This window comes from Castor canadensis, chromosome X (assembly GCF_047511655.1).
Source record: "Castor canadensis chromosome X, mCasCan1.hap1v2, whole genome shotgun sequence".
Lineage (NCBI taxonomy): Eukaryota > Metazoa > Chordata > Mammalia > Rodentia > Castoridae > Castor > Castor canadensis.
This window is the reverse complement of record NC_133405.1, coordinates 81521637-81535097: the sequence shown is the minus strand read 5'-3', so window position 1 is coordinate 81535097 and position 13461 is coordinate 81521637. Positions and strand designations below refer to the sequence as shown.

General features: G+C 37.3%; 1 protein-coding gene across 3 annotated transcripts in view; it reads left to right on the top strand.

Annotated features, from left to right (window-relative positions):
• Window positions 1–13461, top strand: part of Ogt (O-linked N-acetylglucosamine (GlcNAc) transferase) — a 34292-nt gene extending 20831 nt beyond the window's left edge. For 2 of the 3 annotated variants that reach the window (XM_020183851.2, XM_020183850.2), the window contains exons 15-22: window positions 1041–1166; window positions 1676–1846; window positions 1955–2071; window positions 2183–2353; window positions 3898–4050; window positions 6308–6560; window positions 6817–6940; window positions 11194–13461. In XM_020183851.2, coding sequence (XP_020039440.1) covers window positions 1041–1166; window positions 1676–1846; window positions 1955–2071; window positions 2183–2353; window positions 3898–4050; window positions 6308–6560; window positions 6817–6940; window positions 11194–11368 — 1290 coding nt within the window. In that variant the 3' untranslated portion in view covers window positions 11369–13461. Of the gene's footprint in view, window positions 1–1040; window positions 1167–1675; window positions 1847–1954; window positions 2072–2182; window positions 2354–3897; window positions 4051–6307; window positions 6561–6816; window positions 6941–7252; window positions 7448–11193 lie in introns of all 3 variants that reach the window. The other variant, XR_012444429.1, reaches the window with a different exon arrangement.

Genomic DNA, 13461 nt, shown 5'->3' with positions numbered 1-13461 from the left:
CCTCATGTTTTACTAAGCAGGCATTTATCACTTGAGCCACTCTGTCAGTCCTGTTTTGTGCTGGGTATTTTTGAGATAGGGTCTCTCAAATTATTTGCCTGGGCTGGCTTCAGACTGTGATCTTCCTGATCCCTGCCTTCTAAGTAGCTAGGATTATAGGTGTGGGCCACCAGCATCCAGCCTGGTTTGGTTTTTATAGCTCAGGGTGGCCTCTAACCCACAATCTTCCTGCCTCAACCTCCCAAGTGCTGGGATTACAGGTATGCACCATTACCTATGGCTGTTTTTAATGTATGGTTAAACTCTTTGTGACCAAGAAGCATACTACTGTACCCCTGAGACCTTCAGGGACTGTTAATTGACTGAAACATAAACTCTTCATCATAACCTTTATAACTTTTCTCAATTTGCCTCAACCTTGCCAATACTTTCACCACCACCCCACTCACCTTCATGTATACCATATACCATATAAAAGTGAATTGCTCCTTGGGTTTTTCTTTTGGGGGGGTGGTAATTGGGGTTTGAACTCAGGGCCTCACACTTGCTAGGCAAGGGTTCTACCACTTAAACAATACTCCAGCCACTACTTGCCATTTTTTAAACCTATCTTGCACTTTTCATACTGTTTTCTGCTGAGACTGTGTTCTGTCAAACTCCTTTTTTTTGAGACAGGGTCTCACTTTGAATCCCAGGCTAGCCTCAAAGTTGTGATCCTTTTTCCTCAGCTCCAGAGTGCTAAGCACATAAGCATATGCCACCATGGCCAGCGTTATTCATCCTCAAAGACCCATTTAAAATACCAACTCTTCTCTGAAACCCTGTTATTCATAATTTGATCCAGAAGAAAACTCTACTTCTTCTGTGTTCTGGTTTTGTAATGCCTTGAAACCATTTTAATGGTACTTAACAATTTTTTTTTTGCCTTGCATTAATGTTTTCATCCCTTTCATACTGAAGAATCAGAATCCTTTTTAATGCCACTAAAACTAATTGAATTAATCTATGATTAGACATAGTTCTTATTTTTTATTCCATAGATTCCATGTAATGGAAAAGCAGCTGATCGAATCCATCAGGATGGAATTCACATCCTTGTAAATATGAATGGTTATACCAAGGGTGCTCGAAACGAGCTTTTTGCTCTTAGGCCAGCTCCTATTCAGGTAAAAGAATTAATAATCACTTACCATTTGTATTAGACTAAAAAAGACAGTGGTATGTTTTTTTTCCCCATTCTTAGAACTAACATTTGAGACAATAGGGTAGAATGCTTGATTTTAAAAAAAGAAATGCACAAGGTTAGAATTTTGAGTGTAGAACACAGTGCCTACTGGTACATGTATATGGAAACATCTAATTCATGGTTGGGTATAAATAATTGCTCTATCTTGCAAATTTGACAACTATTTTACCACTTGCAAGGTTAGTCTGAAATAGTATTTGATTGCTCTTGGCTAAAGAAGTCAGCCTTCCTTGTTTATTTGCATATAATTTTGGAACCTTTTGATGAAGGTTTTTTTTTTTTTTTTAAATAAAAAAACACTATTGAGGAGTGGTTGACACACAAAAAGCTGTGCATATATAATGTATACAAATTGAATTTAGATATTAAGTATACTGATGAAAGTTGATAATCAGTTTTTGGTGTGCTTTTTTTTTTTCCCTCCACAAGGCAATGTGGCTGGGGTACCCTGGGACTAGCGGTGCACTTTTCATGGATTATATCATCACTGATCAGGAGACCTCACCAGCTGAAGTTGCAGAGCAGTATTCTGAGAAACTGGCTTACATGCCTCACACTTTCTTTATTGGTGACCATGCTAATATGTTCCCTCACCTGAAGGTAGGTGGAAAACAATGCTGTGACAGAATTTCAAAGAAGTGTCATAATTTATATCCTTGTTATTGTCCATATGCATTCTAAAAGGTGTGTCTGAAATTTTTTCATTAGAAAAAAGCAGTCATCGACTTTAAGTCCAACGGGCACATTTATGACAATCGGATAGTTCTGAATGGCATCGATCTCAAAGCATTTCTTGATAGTCTACCAGATGTGAAAATTGTCAAGGTCAGAACCTAGTCAGTATTTGTCATCGAAGTGAAGTGAACTGCACTTGGAATCTTATCTTCTCCCTAATGCATTTTGTGTCATTTCTTCTGTTTTCATTTGTTTTTCTAGATGAAATGTCCTGATGGAGGAGACAACGCAGAAAGCAGTAACACAGCTCTTAATATGCCTGTTATTCCTATGAATACTATTGCAGAAGCAGTTATTGAAATGATTAACAGAGGGCAGATTCAGATAACAATTAATGGATTCAGTATTAGCAATGGACTGGCAACCACACAGGTGAGAATAGAATAAATGGCCACAAATTATGTACCACCAAGTATGTATTTATTTCCTTTAAACCATGTAGAGCAGTAGGAGGTTAGCATTGTCACCATTTCATGGATGAGGAAGTAAGTTCAGTGGAAAGTGGCATCTTCTGTAGGTTGCTTAGATTTTAAAAGTCCCCTGGATTCAGCCAGCAGGTTACTTAGTGAAAGATCTTATCTTTCCCTTTTGTGACTATCATATGACAGACTATTGGTTGGCACTGTACAGTATTTTGCTTCTATAAACTCATCATTTCCCTGACTAAATCCTACTCAGAGTTTCAGAGCAGACAGTTCTTCCAGGATTATTCTCCTGTAGTTATATCTAGCCTCTCTGTCCCTACTCCATTGGTTCTTGTCTTCTGTGCTTCTGTAGTATTTGAGGTATGTTATATTCAGCACACTGGAGTATAATTCCCTGTGTTTGTGTCCTCCAGTGAATGGAATTACTTTAGGGCTTGTGTCTTTACCACATGTACTCAGTGGGTATGTATGTATGTTGCATCCCTGAATAAGTGAATCATGTAGCTTTGTCAATAGCATATAAAGGCAAGGATCCCAGGCTTCTTAGGAGTTAACAGTTCTGTTGAGATGTTCATACTCACCTAATAATGTAAGGCAATACTAAAAATGTTTGAGATTTGGAAGATTAGACTCTTAATTGAGTGTGTAGAAGTTTAGAAATGATGATAATCGATTTGAGGAGAGAGTCTTGGGAGAAGAGACCATTTGGAGGAATAATTGCAATTTAGCCTTGAAGGGTAGGTGTGATATAGAAAAGAACATTTCATTCGTGAAGAAAAAGAGTAAGGACGACCTTGCTTTGGGTTGATGGCGTTTGAGTACTTTTTGTTTGTTTTTTTGAAATAGGATCTTGCTATGTAGCTCAGGCTGGCCTGCAACTCGTGGTCCTACTGCCTTTTTAGTACTTTTTAACAAGAGCAGGAGACTCATACTGCATTCCCCCAAGTTAAGATATGCTGCATCTGTGGGTTTTTTTTTTTTTTTTTTAATAACTTCATATATCATGAATATTTTCTCATTACAATTCAGGGACGTGACTTCTAATGGTTATAACATTTTGCATCTTAATGCATGCCTTTTTGATTAAAAAATATTAGACTGGGCATACATACACATACACACACACACACACACACGTGACTGGGGTGGGGATGTAGTTTGGTAGATGAGGTCCTGGGTTCAGTCCCTAGCAATGGGGAGTGGTGGGAGAGAGACAATACATCGGACTGTTGTTTACGTATGTGTGTTATTTATATGTATACATGTATACACACATATGACTGGGATGGGGATTTAGTTCAGTAGATGAGGTCCTGGGTTCCATCCTTAGCACTGGCGTGCGGGAGGGAGACAGTATATCTGTGTGTAGTGCTGGAGATGGAACCCAGGGCCTTAGGCATGCTTGGCAAGCACTCTACATGGAACTACACCTTAAGCCTTTGGATTATCTTAACTTCAGATATAATCATTGTATTCTTTCCCTTGCTCTAGATCAATAATAAGGCTGCGACTGGAGAGGAGGTTCCCCGTACCATTATTGTAACTACCCGGTCTCAGTATGGGTTACCAGAAGATGCCATCGTGTACTGTAACTTTAATCAGTTGTATAAAATTGACCCTTCTACTTTGCAGATGTGGGCAAATGTGAGTATGTGTAGATTCATTATTAATTTCATTATTGTCTAGAGCCTAGCAGAGATTGTGAATATAGGCTGCCTTGCTGAGGCTGCTTAATTTTCTCCATTCAGGAGTCATTGTGTTATTTCTGTTCTTCAAAAGAATTGTAGATTTTTAAGTCATTTTTGACTTCTCTTTCCAATGTCATTGTTTTTTGTTCTTGTTTTTTTCCAGTGCTGGGGATTGAACCCAGGGTCTTGCACGTGCTAGACAAGCACTCTGCTACTGAGCTACCCCCAGCCTTCTCCTTCCAGTGTTTAAATTTCACATGAAAAAACTTTTAAATTTACATATTCAAAAGTGTTCTAAATCAGGGGTCAGCAGCTTTTTTCCTAAAGGAACAGGCACTAAAATATTTTTAGTTTTGTGATCAGTATTGTCACATCTATTCAACTTTGCTGTGGTAGCATGGAAACACCTTAGATATTATGTAAATGAACAAGTTTGCTTCTGTTCCAGCAAAATTTTATTTACAAAAACTGGCAGCTTGCCAGATGTAGCTCACAGTTTGCCAACCCCTGGTCTAAACTGATAGCAAAAGTTGTTTACATCTACCCATGTTTAACATTCTTACAATGTTGTAGAGTTTAAAACTAGGAAGCAATCAGTTTACACCATTACCCTCTCCTTCAGTTCATCAGACCAGTTTGCATAGGCAGGACATTTGATAACTAAGTAACTGGCTCCTTAGTCCATAGAACTAAATGGTAATTTGGAGATAATTCTTTGATTCCTCCTATATCCCTCTTGATTTTTTTTTTGTTATTTATATTTTGTTTCCTCCCGATACTTGGTTTTTCATTTGTTTATTTTAAAGGAGAGGTAGGGTAGAGGAGGAAAGGAAGATAACTGTACACCTGTCATTCCTTAATCCTTACTTTCCCCAAAACTCTAAAACATGAAAAACTTTTTTGTACAAATTTACTTGGCAGCAAAACGGAACTGATATCAGGCTATTACTAGTCTTTTATTCATTCTGTTTATTATGAATATTCTGCATCTCAGTGAAGATACTGTGTTTACAAGAACTTCCTCCTTGCAGATGTTCAGTAATATGTGTGCATTGTCCTATTTTTTATGGTACATTGATTAGATGTAGGTCTAAATCAGGAGTTGGCAAACTATAGCCAGTGGGCCAAATCTAGCCCACTGCTTGTTGTTTTTTCTTTTTCTTTAAATTTTATGGTTTGTTTGGTATTTGGTGCCAGAAATGGAACCCCAGGACCTTGTTTATGCATATAAGGCAAGTATTCTACCACTGAGCTATTATCTCCAGCCTTGCAGTGCTTATTTTTAATTTTAATTTTTTTTTTCTTGGCTGTGTTGGGGTTTGAACTCAGGGTCTCACATTTGCTAGGCAGGTGCTGTACCACGTGAGCCATACCTTCAGCCCTTTTCTGCATTGGGTATTTTTGAGACAGGGTCTTTGAGAACTATTTTCCCTGGCTGGCTTTGCACCATGAGCCTTCTGATCTCTACCTCCTGAGTAGCTAGGATTACAGGTGTGAGCCACCAGTGCCTTGCCATACTGATTATTTTTGTAAATAAAGTTTTATTGATACACTGCCACACCTCCGTGTTTACATGTTTTCTATAGCTGTTTTCAAGATACAAAAGGATTGAGCAGTTTGACAGGATTCATGTGGCCACAAAGCCAAAAATATTTGCTATTTGCCCCTTTACAGAAGAAGTCTGATGACTTCTAATCTAGATTATAGATTTGGCAAGCAAAATCAGGCAAATGTGTATTAAGTTTCTTTATGTGACATGGTGGGGGATTTAAAATTTATCATGCTGGATGTGCTGAAATGTGCCTGTAGTCTCAGCTACTCTGGAGGCTGAGATGGAAGGATTGCATGAAACCAGGAGTTCAGAGGGCCAGCCTGAGCAACACAATGAGACCCTGCCTGTCAAAAACAGAAACTCCATAAAATCTCTTCAACAAAAATAACTGCTTGTGTCAATTCTCACAGGATATAGCTGCCTCAGATTGTGCCAATTAATAACTTGTTTTGTGTCTTCCAATATTCTCTTTCTTCCAACTCTCTCTGGGGACAGCTAAGCAGAAGAGCACTAGTTCATCTTATGTGAAGGAAAGACTTAGGTTTAGAGTCAACTTCTTCCTGGATGGAAAGAACAGTACAGCAGAATGGTTGGAGACCTGTGGGAGCCTTTGTTGAGAAGGGCAGATGCGCTATTAGTATTCTTATTTTCCCCTTTGTAGATTCTGAAACGTGTACCCAATAGTGTGCTCTGGCTGTTGCGTTTTCCAGCAGTAGGAGAGCCCAATATCCAACAATACGCACAAAACATGGGCCTTCCACAGAACCGTATCATTTTTTCACCTGTTGCTCCCAAAGAGGAACATGTCAGGAGGGGCCAGCTGGCTGATGTCTGCCTGGACACCCCACTGTGCAATGGGCATACCACAGGGATGGATGTCCTCTGGGCAGGAACACCCATGGTGACCATGCCAGGTAAGTTGCTGATAAATCATTGGACTCAGCCTTTTTCTTTAAAAATTTCCTTTGGATAAGGGGAGTTATGTCCAGGTGAAATAATATACTAAAAGTAACATTTAAGGCAAAATGATAGAAAATGGGATTTGTTTAAATCTGAATACTTGGCTTCATTCTCCTCATCTGTATTGCGTGGGTACATAATGTAAATACCATTGATAACACTGTGCTTTTTACATCCTCAAATGTGCAATTGTTACTTTTCATATTGTAGGGGAGACTCTGGCTTCTCGAGTTGCAGCTTCCCAGCTCACTTGCTTAGGTTGTCTTGAGCTTATTGCTAAAAACAGACAAGAATATGAAGACATAGCTGTGAAACTGGGAACTGATCTAGAATAGTAAGTAAATTTTCCTGTGAACAAATTAAATGTTAAAGTGGAGATAATATAGCTATTGTAGCTATTGTAAAAATGAAATCATAAATTAAGGGTAATAGGTAAATTAGTTGTATGATCTCTGGATGGGAAAAGAACTTACCTGTTTAAACTCTGATAAGCGAAGTAATCACTAGGTTTTACTATGTAAAGAATAATGGCTAAATTTAAAAATTCAAGAAAATTAAAAGGAAAACAATAGGGAAAGAATCTTTTGTTTCATATGTCAAAGTATTACTAGCCTGAAGAACATTTAAATTTTAAATCCCCTCATAGGAAAGTAAACAAGGAAATGACCAGACAACTCACTGAAGTGGAAATACAAATGATTAACAAGAAAAGTTTCAGCTTCTCTAGTAAAAATGCCAGTTAAAATAATATTGAGGTATATCCATTATTTGCCTATAAAATAAAAAAGATTTTTAATATATCGATGAGGGAGCATTGAGGCACTGGCCCTTTCATACATTGGTGAGTAAATTGGTGCAACTCTTCCTCAGAGTTTTAAGAACCTTTAAAAATGTCAGCCCTTTGACCCTAATACTGCCACATCTTTACTATAAGCGTAAGAAAAAAATTTAATTGCCTGAAAATGGGTGGGAATTAGAGGGGTGATGTTTAGGTAAATGAAGCTTTATCCATACAGTGAAATAGAAAGGAAGAAACCCTAACCCTTATTTAAAAGATGATCTCGCTCTTTTTTCTTTCTCTCTCTCACTTTGTTTTTGTTTTGAGACAGTGTCTCACTATGTAGCCTAGGCTGACCTTACTATCAATCTCCCTGCCTCTGTCTCCTAAGCACTGGGATTACAGAAGAATACCACCATGCTCAGATAAAATGAGGTTTTTCTTTGGGCATCATGGTTTTTTTTTTTTTTTTTAAAGAGATAGTAGCATGTTACATAAGAAGCTAGAGAAGAACACTTACATTGTAGGCTCTGCCATTTGCAGTCTTTGTGATTTTACCTCGTTTTTCTACCTGAAAAACAGAACTTAATGGTAGTATTTACCTTCCAGAAATTATGTGAGGTTTAAAAACCGTACTTCCTGTGAAGCACTTAACGCACATAGTAATCCCCATCAAAATTTTCTCCACCTGACCATCAAAGACATGTAAGGAAAGTAAAAAATTTTAAGCTAGGCAATTGAAATTTAAGATTCATGTCCATCACCTCAGGGATAAATACAGTAACAATGTAGTGTATTTAAAATTTTTACTAGACTTTGGGAACTTAGTTTGATTCATACAATACTTTTCCTCCAACATTTTGTTATGAAAAATTTAAATTTTATAATAAACACTTCTATACTTTTTATGTTCTACCATTCATATTTTACTGTACTTGCATCATTATACATCTGTCCATCTATTCCTCTTTGCATTGAGCAGTCCATCTTATCTGATACATTTTGAAGTAAATGGCAGACATCACTACACTCCCTAAATACTTCAGAATGGGTGTCATTAATTAGAATTTAGTACTTTTTTGTGATACTGGGGTTTGAACTCAGGGCCTCATGCTTGCTAGGCAGGTGCTCTACCACTTGAGCTGCTCTATCAGCCCCTTTTTTGTGTTGGGTATTTTTGAGATAGGGTCTCTGAACTGTTTGCCCAGGCTGGCTTCAGACTGTAATTCTCCTGATCTCTACCTCCTGAGTAGCTAGGATTACAGGTGTGAGCCACCAGTGCCTGACAGTACTTTTTTTTTTCTTTTGGAGGCAGAATTTATATACATGAAACACAAATCTTTTTTATTAGCATACATTAATATAAAGGAAGGGGGGGTTCGTTATGATAATTCCATAGAAGTGCATAGTGTATTTAGACAAGTTCACCCCCTCTTTTACACTCCCTTAAAGCCCTCCTCCCATTTCAAACAGTGTTTGGTGGGTTTCATTATGCTGTCTTCATCTATATGTAATGAACTTCAATCCTCTTTATCCTCTAGTATCCTCTTCCTTTGGGCCCCCCCTCATTTATCTCCCTCCTCTCATTCCCCCTTTTATACTCACATCCTGTTATTATTATCATCATTTTAGGTCTAGATTCCACATATGAGCAAAAACATGATATTTTTTAGTGTACAAAATATTGCATCTTTATTTTTTAAAATTTTTGGAAGTGGTAGGATTTGAACTCGGGGCCTCACTCTTGCTAGGCAGGCACTCTACCATTTGAGCAGCTCATCCAGCCCTGCATCTTTATTTTAACTAACTTCTAATTAATGTTTAGTATTTCATTTAACTAAGAATATTAGGCAACAGACCAAAGTAGTATTAACAGTACTTCTAACTTTGACACTAATAGAAATGATATTTTCATATCACATTCTAGTTGTGGCAGGTATCTTTTTTTTTTTTTTTTTGTGGTACTGGGGCTTGAACTCAGGGCCTACACCTTGAGTTACTCTACCAGCCCTTTTTTGTGTTGGGTTTTTTTGAGATAGGGTTTCCTGAACTATTTTCTGGGGCTGGCTTTGAATTGACATCCTCCTGATCTCTGCCTCTTGAGTTGCTAAGATTTACAGGCATGAGCCACCAGTGCCCAGCTAATTTTTTTTTTTTAATTATTAGCATGCAGTAGTTGTATGGGGAAATACATTGTGATATTTACGTATGTGCTTACAATAATGATACTTGGCTTTTTGAGCTTGGCTTATCTCACTCAACATGATCCATCCATTTTCCTGTAAATGACATAATTTCATTCTTTATTGCTGAATACTCTTGTACATACATATACATACGTATACCCACACCACATTTTCTTTATCCACTTATCAGCTGTAGGGCATTTAGGTCAATTCCACAACTTGCCTATTAGGTTTATTTATTTATTTATTTTTTGGCTCTGGGGTTTGTTAAAGCAGTTACTCTACCAATTGAGCCACACCTCCAGCTCGGCTATTAGAAATATGCATATCTTAAGTAACATTATTCAGTGAACTTTGAAAATTACGTTGGGTAACCCAAACCTCTCAAGATGTAGAACATTACCATTAATCCAGAAAGTTCCTTTATGCTACTTCTCAGTTATTTCTTCTCACCAACTCCCAGAGACAAATATTGTTCTGGATTCTTTTCCATTATTATTTAGTTTTGCCTTTTTAGAACTTTATACATATAGAACCATATGTATAACTATTCTCCGTTGACACAGAACTTTTAAAAAATTATATGGCATATAGGTCTTTTCCTCTGGAAGTTAGCATCAATATGAATGTGGTTGAGTTGAGGCCAATAAAGATGAACAGCTATTTTACTGGTTCTGTTAACAGCAAGCATCAAAACACCCTTTTTATTAAACTCAAGGCTCTTACCACTTGAGCCACTGTCAGCCTCAAAACACCCTTTTAATTACAGATTTTACGAATGCACAGGTGAGTTTTTGCTTCTGGTTCTGAAGTAATAATTTTCTCTTTAATACATTCAGAAAGGGAGTAAAGAGAGAATTCTTCTCCCTACCCTCTATTCCCAGAAGCATTGATTGCTCTTCCCCTCCTCCATTTCTGAACAGAGCCATAGTTTTGATGATACTAGGAACACTTCCATTATATAGCTAAATAAAAGACAGTTAGATGCTAGTGGAAAATTATGGCAGTAAACATACTGCATTTCTTTTCCCCTTGAGTCTTTTCTGTTTCATGAAACTCTTTACAAACGGAATACTTCATTTTATGTTTTGCCTGAACTGTTCTAAATGATGCTTCAGTGAATGTCTTGCGTGGTCGTGTATGTCTGCGTCTCTGGTTATTTCCTTTGAGTTGATTGAAAATTATTACTGATAAGTGAGAGGACTGTTAGCATCTAAGGTTGTTAATATTTATGCACATTACTAAAGTGCTTACCAAAAAGGTAAGCAGTTTGCATTCTAATGGGTAGAATGTAGTAGTCATGTGCCATTGTCATTTTTTTTTATTTTTAAAGGTAGAAATGAGGTGAAGTAGACAAAGCATGTCATATCAAATACACTTGTTTGGGAAGGAACTACATGATTTTTCAGAGGATGTGGGGTGAGCATGATTATAAGTATTAGTATTATGTTAGCTGTGACCCTTCCTGTTTTCAGCATTGAGGTAACAAGCCAATCAGAAAAGAAATATATGGTCATATATTTTGCCATAAAGATAACTAGGTATTTACAGGTTTATCTAGCTCTGAGTTTTGCTCTGATTTGTAAGCTTGATCCTCTCTCTCTCTCTCTTTTGATTGCTTAGCCTGAAGAAAATTCGTGGCAAAGTCTGGAAGCAGAGAATATCTAGCCCTCTGTTCAACACCAAACAATACACAATGGAACTAGAGCGGCTCTATCTGCAGATGTGGGAGCACTATGCAGCTGGCAACAAACCTGACCACATGATTAAGCCTGTTGAAGTCACCGAGTCAGCCTAAATAAAGACTGTACAGGAGGATTACCCCTATACCTGAGCCTCAACCTTCTGGGGGAAAGGGAACTAGATAACATACTTTTTACTTATCTGTACAGTACCATGTTGCAGATGGGTGATTATATAATGATAGAATAGCACAGCCAGACTTGACTTGCTTCCTGTATGATAGGGAGAAACACAAGAGATGGGAGATTCCATAAGGAATCTCCACAAGTTTTGCAGCAACCAGGTGGTGCATAGGTCTGGAGGTCTGATCTCCCTTGGTCTTCCATGGGATGGTTAGTGTAGAAGGGAGATAAAGATTGTCCAGCCTTTTTGTGATTCCGTGGATTGATCAAGTCTTCTGAATTAATTTTTTTCTTTATATTTTGGGTATTGGAGCTTTTTTAAGTGTTTGATTTCAGGTATTTTTACTCATGTGAAGTGATTTTGATTCTTTCTGAGATAAGGTTTTAAGCTAAAATGTTGCTCCCTGTTTCAGTTTCTGAACTCTGACAGGTGAACAGGGACTTTGCTGGTGTAGTCTTTTTATAGGTTTTATAAACCACTTGAGCCTATATCAGTCGTTTTAGTGTCTGACCTAATGCTTGGAGTTATCAGTGCTTTGTTGATTTAGATGATGACTCAAAATTTTTTCAATTCTATTTTCCATTTCCTTCTCCCCTCACCCTGCTTTAAAAGTTCTTCTGTAACTCTGCTAACAAAACCAAGTCTGATTTAAAACACCCCAGAGTGTTTCTCTTAAACACACCATCTGGTGCCAAATGAAAATTCTTAGGAGTAATTATTAATTATGAAGGGCACGTTGTGGTACTGTCATTTATAATATAGATTTTTTTTGCCTAGTTTTGGCCTACATCACCAGTGTTTTATGCTTGACTGCCCCCTTCCGTGTTGCTTCCAAAAGTGATAGCGTGTGATAAGATTTTTACCTTCCTTTCTAAAGTTTTTCTTTTTTTAAGTGAGTCCTGTTCTTCCTATTTCTTTCAGCAGAAATGAAATCCCAGGTAAGTATAAGTATTCAAATATTTGATTAGTAAGTTGCAGTTTTCTCCGATACAGTCAGTAATATTCATTGAAAAACTTGTGATAGGTAAAATCTCTGAAGGACCATCTATATAAACAAGTAATTATTTTTCAGACTTTGTTAGGATATTATATGATAACTGTCTTCTGACTTAGTCTTAAAGTCTGTATGGATTCAGCTTCAGTAGTAGCAAACTGTACTGCTACTTGGTTTGGAGTACAAATTAGACTTTAGTCCTCCTGGAGCTTGAGATCTTGGTATTAAAAACCATAGGAATAAAATTGTGGAATTTTAACAAAAGTTTGAGGGCTTGAGGCTTAAACAAGCCAACATACGAATATATGTTTTGTCTTGCTGTACTACACTTCTGCTATCCAGTCACAGATAATTTTTGTCTGCTAGTAGTGTTCTAGATGATGTCTTTCCAAAGCACTGAGGCAGTGCACCTCTTCTGTAGTTGCAGCTGTTGCCTGAATGTATCATAGCTCACAAATTGCTGAATAATAAGGACTTAAGTTTCTGAAAGATTCTTATTGCTAACCAAAATCTGAGCAAGGAGTCTCAAATGTAATTCTGAGCCAGAATTACATGTTAATGAACTGTGTACCTTTTAATAATGTAAATCAAGAAATGTCAGTTGAGGGATTTCTTAATTTATTTTTTACCTGATTAAAATATCAGTTAAAGGATGCCAGCATGGTTACAGATAAGCTGATGTTTGAAACTCACTTGATCTGGAATAGGATAAATACTTCCAATGCCCTCAAGGCTGTGATCTTCAGCCATTTTACATAGCACATCGTTCCTCCTATAGGGATGAACTTCTTCCTGGCACGAAAAGTAGCCGCTCTGGTTGAAGCTTTGCTTATTGTAACAGGCTTTTTATTTCCAGGTAACATGTCTGTGGAAGACCTAATTCTGAATAGAGATATAGATATTACTGGAAACTAATTGTTTTTTCTATTATACTCTGCTTTATCGAAAAAGTAAAGCATTTAAATTGTGCTAAAGAAATTCAGATGTTGTCTTGTGATCTTTAAAACAATAAATGAATGATTTCCCCTTGA